Raw genomic sequence first — 17,616 nt, forward strand, 5'->3', positions numbered from 1 at the left:
GCCTCAGACATCCATAAAATGTTCTCTCCATCCTTCTGGTGTGAATGATTGTTGCTTTGACTGCTGGCAGGCTTAGAGTTCAGGATTATCATGCCCTTATCTCTTTATCCAGAGCCTTATCTGCCTGTAACAGATACACTACAGTAGCTCCTTGAATGATTAAGTCTTCTGTTGCTAATGTGTTAAAAGGTGGCTTCAGGGGAAGCAGGCCTTTTAATAAAGGTGTTCAATGGTTAATTTTTAGTTGGGCATTTTACAGAAAACTTGCTCTTCTGTAAATACATTCTTATTTATAAAATAGAAAGCAATTATCTAATGTTGTTTTTAGGTAGATGAAGTACTCCACTGACTCTTTGGTACTTGTATCTATGTATGTAAATCCAATTTACCATTATCTAGGGTGCTGTGTGGACTGGAACACATTTGTGAGACAGAGGAAAGAGGAAGCACAACAAAAAGACACACATGGGTTTGTGCAGAATCCCCATACAGTCAGGGGTAATGAACTTCACTCAAACACTGCCAAAACTTCCTCTGGGTGCAGGCTGCTCCTTTGCAGCTGTTCTGCATCATTTGTGTGGCTGTGTACCAGACTTAAACCCAAATCAGCTCTCTCTGTGTCCACACCATCATTAAACAATAACCAAAAGTTTCCTGCAGTAGCATCCCTTTGTGTTCTGGGATGTTGAAGTGCAGCATTCAGCAAATAGTGATTATTCTTTTTTTCTTCTCTCTGTCCATCAGGAGCTGGTCAGACTCACGATTGAAAAGCAGGAGCATCCCTCTCCCACAAGCCCAGTTAAACCCAGTTTACCAGCATGTAAATCTGACAGGTGGGTCACTGATTTCTGATTTTCTGTAGGCAGGACTGATGTAGAAGGGATAATTTCTGACTGCTGACATTTGAGTTAAATCATTCAGCTGTTCTTCATAGAGGGTGGTGTAATGTTCCTTATGTAGCCCCCCACCCATTTCAGTAGGATCACTGACAGAGAATGTGCTGTGATAGGAAAGACACCAGAATCTGGCAGTGAAACATCCCTTTGTGTCACATGCACACTGAGCTCTGCATATATATGGAATTCCACCTGCAGATGCAAATTCTGCCTTCTGCTCTAGGTGTCTGTCTGAGAGCAAACGATTTCAGATAGGTTTGAATCTGTCAGCAGGCTGTGTTCCAGCTGTGGTTTGTGATCTACAATCTGTGTTTTGCATGTTGCAGCCCATCAGAACTTCCCCTTACCGACCGAGAAATGGAGATCCTCAACAAAACAACCAATATGACTCAATCCAACGAGCTGCTCACTGACTCCATGGATGAAGAAGTTGCACCTCCTAAACCCCCTCTGCCCAGCATTCGTGTGGCAGAGAACAGGTAAAACTGAGCAGGCTGAAGAACACCAGTGCCTCTTACCAGCCTGCTGGTTTTTAAACAATCCTGCAAAATGTGCACAAGAGAGAAGGGTTAGTGTTGCCTTTGAATTTCCAGTCCTCCAGAGTAATTCCTCCCTGCTCCTGGACTCTGCTTTGTGTTCTGTCTCTCTTATTATTTTTTGTTCCTTTTCCTTTCCTTCTTTTTATATGAGGATAGTGCCATGCCCTGACATCCACACGAGGCATCACATAAATCTGTAATAACCTTACATAAAACTGTGTGAATCCCACACTGTACCAGTGTCTTGGGCTGCTGTATCCAATGGGAAATATTCCTTTAACCTCAGGGGGCAGTTACCAATCTGTCCTACACAGCCAGTTTGTTCTGCTTTGCCTATCAGCTTAAGAGTGAAAGCCAAGAGTGTGTGAAAAAAAACCCTTGTGCTTGGTTTTTCTTACCCTATTCTAGGAGTAACCGCATGAAAGTTTCTGTGTTCTATTTTGAGAAGGAAGAGAAAACCCCCAATCTGCAGTTTTTTTGTGTATGTATGTGTGTGTGTTGTTTTTCTTCTCTAGTACTGGTGCTAATGGCTGGTGTGAAAAATATGGGTTGTGTTAATTTGAAAATGCGGCATCAAGGGCTGTGGCTGACAAAAAGAATCACATTTCTGTGTATTTGATGAATTCTCAAAGGTTATATAAAAACTTCCTGGTATGTTCCAAGAACAGACTATGTGTGCTCTTGGGAACTTCTCAGGCTTGATGACTACCAGAATTATGTGTCATTAGAAAAACTAAAAGTCAAAGGGTTAAACTCTCACGAGTTACTGCAAACGTGTGGCTCTGACACAGATTCGTGGGGCCCTCACAGTGCACATGGTGAGAGCAGCTCTGACCCCTTTGTTCCCTGAAGTTTACCAAGAAAGCAAAGGTCAAAAAAGAGAATTCTCCTGTTCTGTAAATTTGTGAAAATTTGAGCGTTTTTCAGACTGGAAGGTTTGAGGAGGGGGAGGGACTTCTGTGAATGGAAACAATATTTGGGTCAACCAAAACATTTAATTTGGCTTGTCACTGCTTTTATTAAGAAATAATTACCATGCTAATTAGCTCCATTAAAAAATACTTTTTAGAACAGCATTTGGTTTTGTTTAAGAAATACCAACCTTAAAAAATAAATCACTTAACAGGACCTTACCTGTACGAGTATTCTTGGATTGGTATTTGTTAGTGGATACATTTTGCTGAATTGCTCCTGACTGACAAAAGCTTTCTGGAAAACAAGTTGTGAAGCCTCTGAAAATATTTTTTTTTTCTGTAAGAGTGATGGAAGCATCAGTTCCTGTTTTGTCTTGCAGCCCTCCACCAGCATTGCCCCCTAAAAAACGTCAATCAGCACCTTCCCCAACCAGAGTGGCTGTTGTGGCCCCCATGAGCCGAGCTACCAGTGGGTCCAGTTTACCTGTTGGGATCAACAGACAGGTAATGGCATAACCCCTTTGGGGAAGCCAAGGGAAACATGCTGTGAAGTGGAGGAAAAGCTCAGGGAGATGCTGTGACCTGCAGCCACACAGATCCCTGCACGTCCCTGCTCATCCCAAACAGCCCAGCACGGGCAGCCTGCAGTGGGAGTGGCAGTGCCAGGAACAGCAGTGTCATAAATAATGTGAACAGCTTAATTTTATTTTTTTTTTTACAGTGTTGTTGTGTTTAATTAACAAATTGCTCTAAACTTCGTTGCCTTGAGCTGTAGCAGAGCGTGGGGATGGGAGTGGCTGAGTGTTGCCATGTCCAATAGATCAGGGGACAGCAACTGGCTGAGCTCCCTGACATCTCACCAGGGTTTATTCACAGGCCAAGGGAGCATGTGGCTGAGTGAGATCAGAAGTCTGTCTTCATCCTGTCACAATTTAAAACATCTCTTAACTCAAGCAGTAGTTTGAGCTACTGCTCTGACCACTGCTGGTGCTTTGGGGAAATTTGTACATTTTCTGGCAGAAAAATGGGAAAGTTGTGTGTGTGTTAATCACATTCCATTTCTTGTGCTTGTCTGGGGTTTATGAGGTTGTAAATGGCTGGGTTTGCTTTACCCATTCAGGAACTTACTAGCTCAGCAATGAGGACCTGAATCATATCAAATTGCACAAAAATCAAATCTTGTCCTCATCCCCAAAGCCTCAGCTCTGGCTTAGGGAGCCTCTGCAGTCATTTGGTTGACTCAGATAAAGCTGTGGCCACTCTTCAGTCAAAACTGCAGTCACACTAAGGTTGTTCTGAGGGAGTGGGAATGGTTGAGGGGTTCACTCACAGGTTAATAAGCTTGAGGTAATTTCTGAAATGAACTTTAGCCATAGGCACTGAAAGTTGTATCTCACTGTAGTTTATTTTCCCTTTGCATGCACCTGAGGTAACCAAGTATTTGCTAAAGCCCCAGGTATGTAATGAGAAATCTTGCAGTGTCATTCCCTTGTCTCGGTGTCATGACAAGCAGTCATCAGACACACGTAGCTGTGAAGAGCTTGGTCATCTTCTCAGCATCTGTAAAGTCCAGACACACAGAGCTCCCTGGCATGGGCTGTTTGCCAGCTCAGAGGGTTTCTGTGATCTCCAGGAGCTTCAGGAGGGCCAGCAGCACTGCTCCTCTCCCCTCCTGTGAGACCTTTGCTCCTCCAGCTGCATCCTGTGATCTGCCAAGAGTGATGGTGATTGGATTTTTTTTTTTTTTCCTCCTGAAGGATTTTGATGTTGACTGCTATGCCCAGAGGAGGCTGTCAGGTGGAAGCCACTCCTATGGGGGGGAGTCTCCTCGCCTCTCCCCCTGCAGCAGCATTGGCAAACTGAGCAAGTCTGACGAGCAGCTCTCCTCCCTGGACCGCGACAGCGGCCAGTGCTCCCGAAACACAAGCTGTGAAACCCTGGGTAAGAGGGGTGCTGGGGCCCTTGCCTCCCCTTTGGGAGCTGAGCTGCACGAGTTGATGTAGGAAATGCACTGCACTTGCAGCTGCTGTCTTGGTGTTGCTGCAGGCAGTTCAGTGCACAGCTGTTCTGTTGAAGAGGAAAATGCCCAGGGGAATGTTTCCCTTGCTGTAGGTGATGGTTCTCAAACTCAATTCAGCTCTCAAGTGGAATGTTTTCTTCATTTCAGCCCTGTCTGCAGAAATGACAGTCCTGGTAGAATAAAGCAGTGTTGTTTCTACATGCTAGGAAAGAAGATAAAAATATCAATATGGCACAAATTGTCTGCAGTCGTTTACCTGTTGCACTTTCGTTATTTGTTTGCTAGTGTAAAGAATTAATTATGAGTTATATGAAGTCTGCGTGTTAGAGAGGTGTAAAAAGATGGTCTCAGCTGCAAGGAAGTTCCACTCTGATTAAAATGAAGTGATTAATTAACTGATAAAATGGGAGGGACAGAACTGAGAAGGGCTAAACAGTAAAAGAGAGAAACTAATGCATCATTCTCTATTTACCCAGATCAATCGGATCACTATGATCCAGACTATGAATTCCTGCAGCAGGACCTCTCCAACGCTGATCAGATACCTCAGCAGGGGTCCAGTGTCCTCAGCCCATTGCCAGAGTCCTTGGGTGAGTCTGGCTCCCCTTTCCACGGACAGACTTTCCAGCTCCCGCAGGGCAGCTCTCCTCCACTGGAATTCTGCAGCCTCTCAGGAGCAGCACAGCCAACAGACACTCCCCCAGCTTTACCAGAGAAGAAGAGGAGGAGTGCAGCCTCCCAGACTTCAGATAACTCGGGCTGCAGGGTGTCCTACGAGAGGCACCCCTCCCAGTACGACAACATCTCGGAGGATGATCTGCAGAACGCCGCCGTTGTCTCGTCAATGCCCTTCACCCCCTTTGCTGCTGTTCTGCCTTTCCAGCAAGGAACCTCTCCAGCACCCGTGGAATTCATTGCTGATTTTGCTGCTCCAGATTCGAACAGTGACCCAGAAAAGCCGCCACCTCTGCCAGAGAAGAAAAACAAACACAGTAAGCAAGTTCCTGTGTTTTGGTTTTACTTTTACCTTGCAGTTGTCACACTTCTGGTGGTCACTGAGTGGTGATTGGGGTAATGCTCTTATGTGGCTGCTTTTGACACTCACACTCAATGTCAAACAGATGGAAGGGAAATGTCAGTGCTCTGGTGGGCAGGGAGTGATTCCTGAGGCCAAGATCAATCCAGGCCCAAGGGTTCTGGAATCAGCATCTTCATGACTCTAGTGAGACCATGTTACCTGAATGTGAATCTTTGAGGCACTCTGCCTTGCAGATCTTTCTGGTCTCTTCTCCCTTTTTAAGTCCATTCCCTCCCCAATTCGCCAATTTTTTTTTTCCCACTGCAGAGGAGAGTTGAGTCCTCTCCAAGAGCTTGGAGGAAGGACTGCTTTTCTGTCCAAAACCCAGCCTTGCCAGAGCAGTTACTTGGCAATAGGAGCACAGGCACCCACATAGCTGTGCAAGACAAGACTATTAGCTAGAGTCCAGTAGTGCTGTTTTGCTACAGGATATCATTTCCTTTGGATGCCTGAGAATTTCCCACATCATTAAAACAAGCAGCCTCTGAAAGCAAAGGCTCCTGTCCCCAGCCAGACTCCTGGCACACCAGGGCTGACCACATCTCAGGCTCACAACCTTCTTCTGATTTCCTTAATGTTCATGGCTGAAAAATGTGGAACCTCTTGCCAGACAGGCAGCCACAGTGCTGTGCCAGGGAAGGCTGTGGACTACACAGTGAGATCCAGCAGATACTGGTTGACTGGTCACTGGCTGGCTTTGCAGCTGTGTGTTGCATGAGGAGGTAATGTATACAAGATCTGGAAGAAGAGCATTACATTGCAGCTGGCAGCCCAAGAGAAGTTTATCTCAAAGAACTGAGTTGGCCTTCTGGCTCCTTTCTGCAGTTTATAGACTTCTCACTGAGAATAATTTTTGCCCAGAGAAGTTGTGGATTCCCTGTCCCTGGAGGTGTTCCAGGACAGGCTGGATGGGACTCTGAGCAACCTGGCCTAGTGGAAGGAGTCCTTGTCTATGGAAGGGGGGTTGAAACTGGATTCTTTAAGGTCCATTCCAACTCAAACCAGTCAAAGATTGAAATTCTATGGCTAAGGTGGGAGTAAGAGGGCTGTGTGGTGTCAGGGTGTATTCTCTCCGTTCCTGTACAGTGCACTCTGCCAGTCACTTATTTAAAAATATGCCTTGTCTAAAAACATTTCCATTATCCCCAAGTGACCAGTCCACATGAGTAACCCTCAGGGATTTTACTCAGAGCACAAGGCTTGACCCACCTGAAAGTGAGAGTCATCCAAGTGTCCCCATATGCAGGAAATCTCTTTTGTTCCTCTCTGGTAATCAAGCAGTTAAAGACACTAAAATCAGCTAAAAAAGAGGCTGGGCTGCTTGTTTGTGGACAACAGAAAGGAAGTAAATGGGCACAGGCAAAGGTGGGTTTTGCAGCTTATGCTGTTCAAAACCCTCAGCTGAAGTACGAGCTGCCAGGGGCTGTGGTACAGAGCACGTTACTGCAGGATCAGATCCTCGTGGATCTGCTGTTACTGATGAGGGATGGCTGTTCGAGCACTCAGGCTGGGATGGATGCAGGGAAATGCACCTCTGTGCACGTAGGCAGCTCCAGGGGAGAGGAGATTCCTGGGTGAATCCTGGGTAAGAGGCAGTTTGACATTTGCAAGAGAGATCTGAGCTGTTTGCTCGTGTCTTTAAGCCCCATGTCTTTGTTTCCTGGTATCACACAAGATGCCAAAGAGTTACTTGAAAACAAGTTTAAAAGCAATCTGCATTATTGCCCGAGCACAACTTTAACCTCAGTACCAAGGCCTTGTGTGAATTTTCTTTGATGTTGGATTACAGTTAATTGTAATCTGGCACTATCAGAAATTTTGAGAGTATTGATCAGATTGCATTGTTAGGAGAGGTAGGAGCTCTTACCTAATTTGTTGTCAACTCTGATTATTTGACAAAGCATCCTTGCTGCAAAACTTGTTAGTAGTCCTGGGGCTGATTGCTGCAGATTTTTTGGTTGCATTCATGTGACACTGAGAACTTGTTTTCGATTGATTTTACTCCACCGTATATCACACCACGGATTTGTGGTTGCTGGTTTTACTTTTTCAGCATTTAAAAGGCCAGTCAAACATTACTCAGGCTCTGTGGTGACACCCAGGATATTTTTTGCCCAGAGGCTGATGCATGTAGATATTCTTGTGTAATCACACAGGGCTGCTTCCACAACCTCAACAAGCTCCTGGGAGCTGGAGGATATGCATGGATTTGTTAAAAAGATCCAGAGCTCACAGAGGTGGGACTTGGTTGTGGGTCATCTTTTGGTAGCTGGCAGTAAGTGTTGGTCTTTTCATTGGTAATATACAGAAGATCTGTTTGAGTTAACCTTGTGTATTGCTGTGAGCTGTGCTCAGAGGGACCTCCAAGAGTTGACTTCTGTATAATTTAAACAGAGGAGTGATAGGGCTTTTAGTCTGGCATGAGTTATGGTTATTTTACTGTGCTGTAAGAGCACATGTTACTGTGCTAAGGGCAAATTACCCCAGACTTGTGCTTGAGCACCAGCATCGTGCTCCTGCTGAACAAGACACAGACACGGAACAGCTTCTCCCATTAAGAGCCCAGAGTCAGAAATAACAAGATCCTTTCCCCAAACAGCTTGGAAACTACTGGTGAGCCACTTATTCATGTTTCCCTCCCTGTCAGTGGGAACAAAACACAGCCTGGTGCCCAGTGAGCAGCTGGTATTTAACTGCAGGAGCCACGCTGAGGGCAGGCTGGGCTTAGCCAGCGGATAATGCGAGCTCTGTGAGGAGCAGCTCTCCTCCCAGAGGTGACAGCAACGACTGCCTCGTTGACCTTGACTCCTCCAGTGAGTTGCTGTGTGGTATAGCTTAAGGCTGTCCATTATTTTGGCTCTTGGCCATGCACATCTGTTGTTCCTGGGCTGGGCTGTCAGTGAGCCCTGCACGGGGGATGCTGGTGTGCCTCACCTTATTGCAGATGTGCCTTGGTGCTGATCATCTCCTAACAACCCCTTTAGACTCCAACAACCACTGCTCCTCTCCTGCAGTGTTGCTTCCAGGAGAGCTGGCTCCTGGGAGAGCAGTACCTGTGGTTCCTACCATATGGGCAGAGCTGGTGTGTGCTGGAAATCCCTGAGCAGCTTTAGCTCCTTCAGAAATGACAGCCAAGGCACTGCAAAAGCAGATTGCTGGGAAGGTGTTCCTAGCCTCAGTCTGAGATTTCATGGTTTTTTTAAATTGCACATATTTTCAGTCTGGGTTAAGAACTGACATAAGCTGGGCATGTGGTGGGAGAGGTTTCTCTCTCACGCCTCCCTTCTCTCTCGGGGTGCTGCCTTGAGACTGTCACTCCACCCCAGCTGCTCACTGGGGAGTTGCAGCCCCCATCCCTCCCTCTGCACAGTTGCTGCAGGGCGTGCAGGCTGAGCTGAGCTGAGCTGCTGATGTAATTTCCCATCTGCTTTTAAATTTCTGCCTTGTTAAAAAGCACAGTGGAGAGAGGGAGAGAAGACCCTTTGCAAATAGGAGTCATGGGAGTGCTCTTGCTCCCTTACTCTCCTCTTCAAGATTGGCAGGGTTTTAATGACGATGATTTAATTTTGGTTTGCACTCTGCAGTGCCAGGTTTGTATTTCACCATCCCAACTGTTTTTCACTTCTCCTAAAAACAAAGATGACAAAGTAGAGGCAGAGACATGCTCACCTGCCCAGGACTAGTTATAACAAGCCAGGCAGGGGAGCTGCCATGACAATGGGATGCATTAGCCCCATAAAGAACTGAGATAAAAGAGCTCTTCATTATTCCCTTGCAGATTGAGTTAAAGCTCCCGACAGCATTCAGGCTCAGTGCCCTGAGTTACAGTGATTTAATTTTACACAAGTGTCTAATGTGATGCCCTTTTCACCAACACTTCTGAGCTGTGGTGTCATTGCAGTGCTTGGTGCTGTTCCAGGAGCTCACAGCTATGGATCCCCAGTGGTGTGTGCACATCTGGGTGTTCAGTGAGGTTTTGTAGGTGACTCAACACGAAGGGTTGGTCTGGATTCAGCAGTGTCTGCTGCATTATGCCAGCACTGCCAGGCCTGCCTTCTTGGCTTTTGTCCTGCTCACTTGATGAGCTCTCAAAATGGTCTTTCCCTCAAGCTCTTGTCCTCTACACTTCTGCAAGGACTCCTGATCCTTAGTTCAGTTTTGCTGCTAGAGAAATATCTTTCATAAGCCTTTTTTAGATCTTGTCCCCTGAAGTTATTTTATGATAGCAGGGCATTTTCCAGGGCACAGGAGCACCTTAGCCAACTCAATCACTGATATTTGAAAACACAGTTTTAGTAACTCTGTATTTCCTACAGCTTCACCATGATTCCAAGTAAGACAATATTTCCAGAACATGCTTCTTTTCACTGTGAGGTGAAGGGAATCACTGGGAAGGAGCAGGGAATCTGAGGGAGGAAGAGAGGCAGGGCTCAGGTGGCAGGGAGAGCTGGAGGTCAGAATTCCAGCAGCTTTGGCAGAGCTGTGCAGGACTGGCTGTACTGCAGGACATGAACAGGTTGCCCACTGGCAGGACAGTGGGGTCACAGGATGGGGACAGCAGGTGTTACCGGTCAGGATTGAAATCCAGCAGCTCCATTTCCTCTACTCCCATTGCCTCCACCTGTTTTGTTTTTCATTATTCCTTTTTTTCTTTATTCTATTTTTTGGAAGAGGGCTATAATTCTTTTGGGGAAGGGCAGCTGTGTTAGCTCCGTTTCTAAATGGAGTTTAAAATATTAGAGGAAATCTGAAAAAAGGTGCCCAAGACAGGTGCAAAGCAGCTCCTTCCTGCTGACACATTTGCAGGGCTGCATCCTGTTTAAAGGCTGGCCTGAGGGTCTCCTTGGCAGGTGAACAGAGGACTTGGACTTGTAACCAGTGTGGGAACCCTTCATGATGTGCAAATCCTGCATTGTGCTCCTTGTATTTATAGCTTTCACTGAAGTCAACCACTCCTTTCAGCTGTACAACTGAAATGCCAGCAGAAGCTGAATAATTGCCACCAAATGACCAGATTTACAAAAAGTGACAACTGCTTGTTTATCAGGAGGAAGGGAGGGATGGTCACAGTGCCCTGTGCATGACAGCATGTTTACAAGAAGGCCTTGGTTAGTCCTCCCCATGACACTTAAATACATCTGTCTCTCCTGCTTTCAGGTGTACAGAAGGGGATTCTTTCTTTGTTTTACATTATTCAGGGCACTTCTGATCCTTAATAATGGGGGTGGGTTTGTAGTAGTCTTCCTATGGCACTGGATGTCATCTTCCCCCTCCAACACTAAAATATTGCAGCAGTAACTGTCCTCTGTCAGAGCTGCCTAGGCTGACCTGTGTGGGTTTTTTCATAGATTTTGGAAGGAATATTGTACAGATGGAAAGATCCTCTAGACAAGGTTTAATCCCATTTAACATTTCTATTGAGCCACATCTCACAAAAAAGCTTGTGAATCAGTTAAATTTGAAAACTGGAGGTGGTAAGTTGCTTTAAAAAAGGGATGGGAGCAAAGGGTGTTGGATTTGAGCTAAAGAGGTAGGAACACGTGGTCAGTGGCACTTTTAGAAGTATTTTGTAAGTATTTTGTACCAGGATTAGCAGTGGCATTTGAAGAGCTGAGGGAGAGGCACACCCAGTCTCACAGGTAGGTGTTCTCTGATAACAGTTTTACCAGCTTGCTGGAATGGAGAAACACTCTACGCCTCCTGGTTCTAGAAATCTTGCTGAGTGCAGGTCTGAGACTTACTGTAGGCACAGGAATTATTGCAGATTTATTGTCAAGATTGCACTGTTACACTCCTAAAAAGCAGACTGACTGTACTCTGGGTTTTTTTGGTGACTTTGGAATTAGCTGTAGAGAAATATTCTCAGAATTGCCACGGATTGTGTGAGGATTTGGGCTAAGCATCAGTAAATGAGACTTCTCAAGTTGCTGTTTGGAGACCTCACTGGTCCCAGAGTATTATCAGCTGTGTTTGTGGCCTGGGATGGAGTTTGTTGTGTGCTGGCTGCAGGATGGATATTTGGATTTGCAGAGTGGATGGATGGTGGCTGTGTGAGCTCCCTGGGAGCACAGCGTGGGTGCCCTTCTGAGAAAGAGCAGCTGCCTCTGACCAAAGCTGGGCTTTACAGAGCAGGGCAGTGAGTGTGACCTGTCCTAACCTCAGCTGGGCCTTACAGAGCAGGGCAGTGAGTGTGACCTGTCCTGACCTCAGCTGGGCCTTACAGAGCAGGGCAGTGAGTGTGACCTGTCCTAACCTCAGCTGGGCTTTACAGAGCAGGGCAGTGAGTGTGACCTGTCCTGACCTCAGCTGGGCCTTACAGAGCAGGGCAGTGAGTGTGACCTGTCCTAACCTCAGCTGGGCCTTACAGAGCAGGGCAGTGAGTGTGACCTGTCCTAACCTCAGCTGAGCTTTGCAGAGCAGGGCAGTGAGTGTGACCTGTCCTAACCTCAGCTGGGCTTTGCAGAGCAGGGCAGTGAGTGTGACCTGTCCTGACCTCAGCTGGGCTTTGCAGAGCAGGGCAGTGAGTGTGACCTGTCCTGACCTCAGCTGGGCTTTGCAGAGCAGGGCAGTGAGTGTGACCTGTCCTAACCTCAGCTGAGCTTTACAGAGCAGGGCAGTGAGTGTGACCTGTCCTAACCTCAGCTGGGCTTTGCAGAGCAGGGCAGTGAGTGTGACCTGTCCTAACCTCAGCTGAGCCTTACAGAGCAGAGCAGTGAGTGTGACCTGTCCTAACCTCAGCTGGGCCTTACAGAGCAGAGCAGTGAGTGTGACCTGTCCTAACCTCAGCTGGGCCTTACAGAGCAGGGCAGTGAGTGTGACCTGTCCTAACCTCAGCTGGGCTTTGCAGAGCAGGGCAGTGAGTGTGACCTGTCCTAACCAAAGCTGGGCCTTACAGAGCAGGGCAGTGAGTGTGACCTGTCCTAACCAATGCTGGGCTTTGCAGAGCAGGGCAGTGAGTGTGACCTGTCCTAACCAATGCTGGGCTTTGCAGAGCAGGGCAGTGAGTGTGACCTCTCTTTGCCTTGCAGTGATGGCCTACATGCAGTTTGTGGAAGATTACTCAGAGCCACAGCCGTCCATGTTCTACCAGACCCCTCAGAACGAGCACATCTACCAGAAGAAGAACAAGTACCTCAGGGAAGTCTATGGGATCAATGACTCCTATATCAGCTTAGACCCCTCTCAAGAGCTGGCACCTCCTCCTGCTCTCCCACCGAAGCAGAGGCAGCTGGTGAGTGACACCTTAGGGACACCTGGCAGGGCCACCAGGAGCAGCTCTGCTCTTCCTGCTCCTGCTCCTGACAGGCAGAGGTGGTGGGAGGATGTCTCATGGTGTTACCACATCGTGCTCCTTGGCAGCTTGTGAACATGGTTTTAGGCATTTTGCATCATGTATGTTTTTGCTCTTTCTAACCCCACGTTCAGACCGTTCCCCATAAGCTTTGGAAGTCCTAAAATGCCCTAAAAATGAAATGTTCATCTTCTCCATGGCAGGACTGAATCTGTGCCAGGTTTGTGTAACAGCAACTGCTTGGAAGATTTTGACACACTGAGCAGCACTGTTTTCAAAAGGTTGCTGCACTGTTGTTCCCACTGCTGTTTTGAAACTGTTGTCAGAGATGCCACTAATAATAACTGTTTAAAGATAATAACTGCTTATATGTTATCATGCAGACCTTTGGTATAGCCACTGCTTCACTCGTGCATGTTCCCTTCACGTTGGTGCCCTCGTGGGATTCAGGATTTTTACCTTTCCCAGTGTTCTGCCAGCATGGAAGGGCACATCCACATGTGTGTGGGTGGTGGGTTTATCAGCACAGAAAGAGCCATTTTCCATGAGGGGGATGAAATCCTGACCTCAGTGATGGCAGCAGCAGTTTTGTTTCCAACCTCAGTGGAGGGTGGGATTTTGTCCCATTTCCTTTTAAGGGTTTTCCTTTCATTTCTTTTCTCTCTTTTTTTTTTTTCCCAACTCCAGCCTAAGATATTTTGTTTATATTAATTATCTTATTTGTTCTGTTTAAAAAAAAATTCTCTTGTTCTGATGCAGCTTACTTAAATTGGCCATGGCATTAACAAAATGGGAGGAAATGTGGGAACAGAGCCATGGTGTTACAATTGTGAGGGTGACTCTTGCAATATTTCTTCATGGTTGTATGTGCTAAAGTTGATTGTCCCAGAGTGTTGCTTTTTAACTCTCATTTTGAGATCTGCATAACTACATTCCTGTGATGCAAGTAGATAAAAAGATAAAGTGACATTTTTGGCTAAGCTGAACTGGGTATCATGGATTAATTCTTTGTGAGGACAAGACCTTAAACGCTGGCCTCCCACTCGCTTTGCAGGGGTCCTCAGGAGTCTACAGGACTCATCTCTGGAGGACCAGGCAGTTCTCCAGGGTCTGGGGTCCCCATCAGTGTGACCCTTGCACCTTGCAGTCCTTGCCTGAAGTGCAGGTGGCTGCACTTAGTGATGTTTCCAGAGGTGACTCACAGTCATGATCAGAGTTTGCAAAGCACAGATTTACTGCAGCCATTGTGCAGAAGGGAAATTCTGCTCCTGTCCTCAATTTGTTGGCTGAAGCAAAGCATTTCTTTGCTTCCCTTTAATCATGGTCTGGACAGACAAGATGTCACTGCTTTGCCTGCTGGCCATTCTTGTCATTTTACACGCTGATACCATCAAGGTGTTGCTTGCAGTTCCCCTGAAGCAAAGGTTTCTTCAAGTGCAGCCTCCCACCCTTCATCCCTCTGTTGGGAAAGAGGTGCAAGCAGGTGATGGCTTATTCAACAATTTCTGTAAAAGCCACCAGACTCTTGTTCCTCTGCTCCTGCTGCCCTGGGAGTTTTTGATTTGGTAAATCAAATGGGCATCAGCTGCTCTAGCAGCAGCAAGTTTTGCTGGATGGACTTCTTTATAATATAATATAATATAATAATGAGAAAGTCCTTTCTTGTCAGCTTCAGATCTTAATCAAAAATAAGACATGTTTATGTTATATGTTTTATTCAACAAGTCTGAGAAAGCCTGAATATGCCTTATCCTCTCTCAGTCTCCTTACCATTGGGGAATTCAGGAGAAATTCCTTGCCAGGTTTTGTCACTTAGAGTGTAATAGCTGCCTCCTGTGCAAATGATTAAAATCTTGGATTGGACAGAGAAATGGCAGGGTGTCACTGTCACCCAGTCTCACAGCAGGACCAGTGAGGATCCATAGCTCACACTGGAGAGGCCAAGTTCCCAATCTGCAGGGTGTCACAATAAAATAGCAGTGTGCAAGAATCGTGTACTTAGAGCCAGTTCCTCCTTTGGGTATCTGCCCTCATGCCACGGGGAGAAAAGGGCAGTGAGGAACAGCTTGTGTGTGCCAGCAGCAGCTGGCCACGGGTGAGCAGGGAGGGGGAGGCAGGAGTTCATTTTTAAGGGATTTGTGAAACAAAGAAGATTTGAATTGTGATTTTTGTCGTGCCTCTCGAGCTCAGGAAAGGCATATTGGTGTGTCTGGCTCTGATGAACTGTGTGAATAGCTGTTTGTTTAGCCAGCCATTATATGCATTGTTTTACAGCTAGCATTTTCTTGCCCTTTATTCATCGCCTTTTCTGTGCTCTCTTTCTCTGTGTCTTGTGTCTCCTGCTTTCTCCCCCTTCCTCAGCAGGCCTCCTATGCTGCCTCTTCTTTCTCTTCTGTCTCCTACTGTGTCCAGCAACCTAAAGTGCCCTTCACCCCCGAGGACTGCGGTGCCACTCAGGGCCTCACTATGTCAGTCTCTAACTCCTTTCTCAGCCGGCACAGCTCCTTTCCTGTGCACTCGGTGAGTTCTCTGCTTTGTCTTACTGCTCATCCCTTGGGTGCAAATCCTCTGCTTGCCCTCCCGGGTCAACGTGGAGGTTGCTCTGGGGGCTTTTGAACTCCTGGAGTCACTAGGGTGGGAGAAACCGTGTGTAAACCTCACTAAGAATAAACCTCACTGAGTATAAATCTCACTAAACGAAGCCAAAGGAGGTGTAGCTTTCTTTATATGACCTGTCCACGTTGACATTTGTGGCAGGGGACTGATGAAGGAGAGCTGGCCCATGTGCCCAGCACGCTCCTGTGTCCTCTGTGTGCCCCAGGCTGCACACTGGAGCTGCAAAGTCTTTTTGTCCCGTTGCATAATGCCAGTGATGTGGATGAGTCAATTAAAGGCTGCTCTGTGAGCCTGGCCTTGGGAGAAATAACGAGTTGCTGTCCCTAAAATCCATGGGTTTAGTCAAACACGTGGAACAGGGGCTGCAGCTCCTTAATTTTTTTTCTAAAAAACAGCCTCTACTAAATCTTCCATCTCATTTTTGCCTGTCTGCTTCCCTTCACATCTCCATGGTCCCAAACAAGCTCAGTTTTCTTGTATGATTTGCTGATGGATAAGCAGGGTTTTCTCTCCTACAGCACTTGTGAGCAGCCTGAAGAGAGGGTGGCAGGAGGAACTGGAAATCATTTAAATCAAAATAGAGCACTGCTTAAATCTCTGATCAGCTGCTTAAATTAAATGGTAGTAATAACAAAGTGTTAATATAATGAAATTAAACTCAACCACGGGATTCCACCAGCTCATCAGTGTGGGGCTCGTTTGCATGTAAAACTGTGTGGTTATGCTCTGATTGCCATGTGATGACAACTGAGAATAGACTATTTTTTGACAATGACCTGGATGTTTAGTAAATTAGGATTCTTCTGAAGAAGAAATTATCAGTCAAGACTTGAGAAGATTCAGAAGTGTTCCATTAGTCTAATGTTAAATGTTTGAAAACAGTATCCTCCCACTGTGCCAGTGCTATCTTCCCATTTCAGCACTTACTCATTCTTTAAAAATTAGTGATAATCACTGGTCCGAAGAAGAAGAAAGTATTCAAGTGCTTTACAAGTAGAGCTACTTCACAAGCCATGAATGAAAGCTTTTGGCTTGCACTTGTGTGAGAGAGAGCAGTATCACAGCTTTGCTGCACAGATGAAAAGGCTGAGGGGTGGCAAGGTTAGTGTTTGCATAAATTTGTGGTAAACAGTTCTAAAATTTGAAGTAAAAGTCCTGAGTTGTACAGCTCTCTTACTTGGTAGAGGTCCTTGGAAGCAAAACATGGAACTGTAGGACTAGATAAAAGTACTTGACTATTTTTGATTTAATTGAGAGGCTATAAATATGATTCTATAATGTTCTAAAAATACGTGGGCACTTTGATTTTAAAAAGTGTCCTTATTGGATTAAATGGTTACTACCTATTAAATTGCCCTGACACGTTCTGCTCTTACTTTGGACTATATTACTGTGAATATATTATTTTAAGATTTGTTAAAACTTCATTAAAAAATCCTTACTCATTTTTGCAAGGATTTGGTGAGGGGTAAAATAAATGGCTGGAGCATGAGGAACAATGAGAACAATGAGACAGTGCACTGTCAAATGCACAAAGGAAATCAGCTGAATTAAAAATGGTGATTTTTCCATTAGTGCCTTTAAATTAGGGTAATTTCATAGTTTCTCATTACTCTATCAGGTCTGTTTTTTCACAGCTAAAAATGAGATTTTCACTGTGAAAGTGTCTCTTTGAGCTGCAAAATACCAATGTCCTTACATGCATCATAGCTGACCCATGTAATACCATAACCATGTTTTTTTCCCATTTCCCTTATCCCTATAAGACAGAGATGTGGAACAGCTGTGGAGGTTTGGATCCCTCCCAGGGTGACACCTTCCATCAGCACTGGGAGGACCAGAGCCCCTCCTGCAATCTGCTCTGTGGGGTTTCACTCAAGGGATGCCACCAGCTGCACCAGGAGCACTTTGGGATGCTGTTCTGCTCCTCATATTCTCCTGTCTTCATTTCTCCTCTCTCCCTAGAGAAAAGCCACTCGAGTGAGCACTGGTGAACAAAAAACCTGGCAAAAATCTGCTTTAGCTGCCACCAGCCCAGCAGGGAGAGCACACCTTTCAGACTGAGCAGTTGGCCTCTTGTGCACCCAGATAGCAGCAGTGGCTATCAGATCTTCTAAAATTATGTGTCTCCTACATAAATTGTTATTCATTCTGCACAGGAAGCAAAAGCCTCCTTGGATCAATACCAGGAAGTCCGAGCTGCTAAACTCAGTGGCTGTCCACTGACCCAGTGTCAGCAAGGCCCTGCAAGCGAAGCCAATT

The 17,616-nt window shown here is 46.1% G+C and overlaps 1 protein-coding gene across 13 annotated transcripts in view; it reads left to right on the plus strand.

Moving 5' to 3' along the window:
* Positions 1–17,616, plus strand: part of RAPGEF1 (Rap guanine nucleotide exchange factor 1) — an 84,734-nt gene that overhangs the window by 42,535 nt on the left and 24,583 nt on the right. For 3 of the 13 annotated variants that reach the window (XM_088177328.1, XM_088177332.1, XM_088177336.1), the window contains exons 5-12: positions 745–833; positions 1,223–1,375; positions 2,730–2,853; positions 3,779–3,805; positions 4,107–4,290; positions 4,846–5,361; positions 12,476–12,678; positions 15,100–15,258. In XM_088177328.1, the coding sequence (XP_088033454.1) occupies positions 745–833; positions 1,223–1,375; positions 2,730–2,853; positions 3,779–3,805; positions 4,107–4,290; positions 4,846–5,361; positions 12,476–12,678; positions 15,100–15,258 (1,455 nt within the window). The remainder of the gene's footprint in view (positions 1–744; positions 834–1,222; positions 1,376–2,729; positions 2,854–3,778; positions 3,806–4,106; positions 4,291–4,845; positions 5,362–12,475; positions 12,679–15,099; positions 15,259–17,616) is intronic. The other 10 variants (XM_088177335.1, XM_088177337.1, XM_088177339.1 and 7 more) reach the window with 5 other exon arrangements.

The sequence above is a fragment of the Sturnus vulgaris genome, chromosome 22 (assembly GCF_052056855.1).
Source record: "Sturnus vulgaris isolate bStuVul1 chromosome 22, bStuVul1.hap1, whole genome shotgun sequence".
NCBI lineage: Eukaryota > Metazoa > Chordata > Aves > Passeriformes > Sturnidae > Sturnus > Sturnus vulgaris.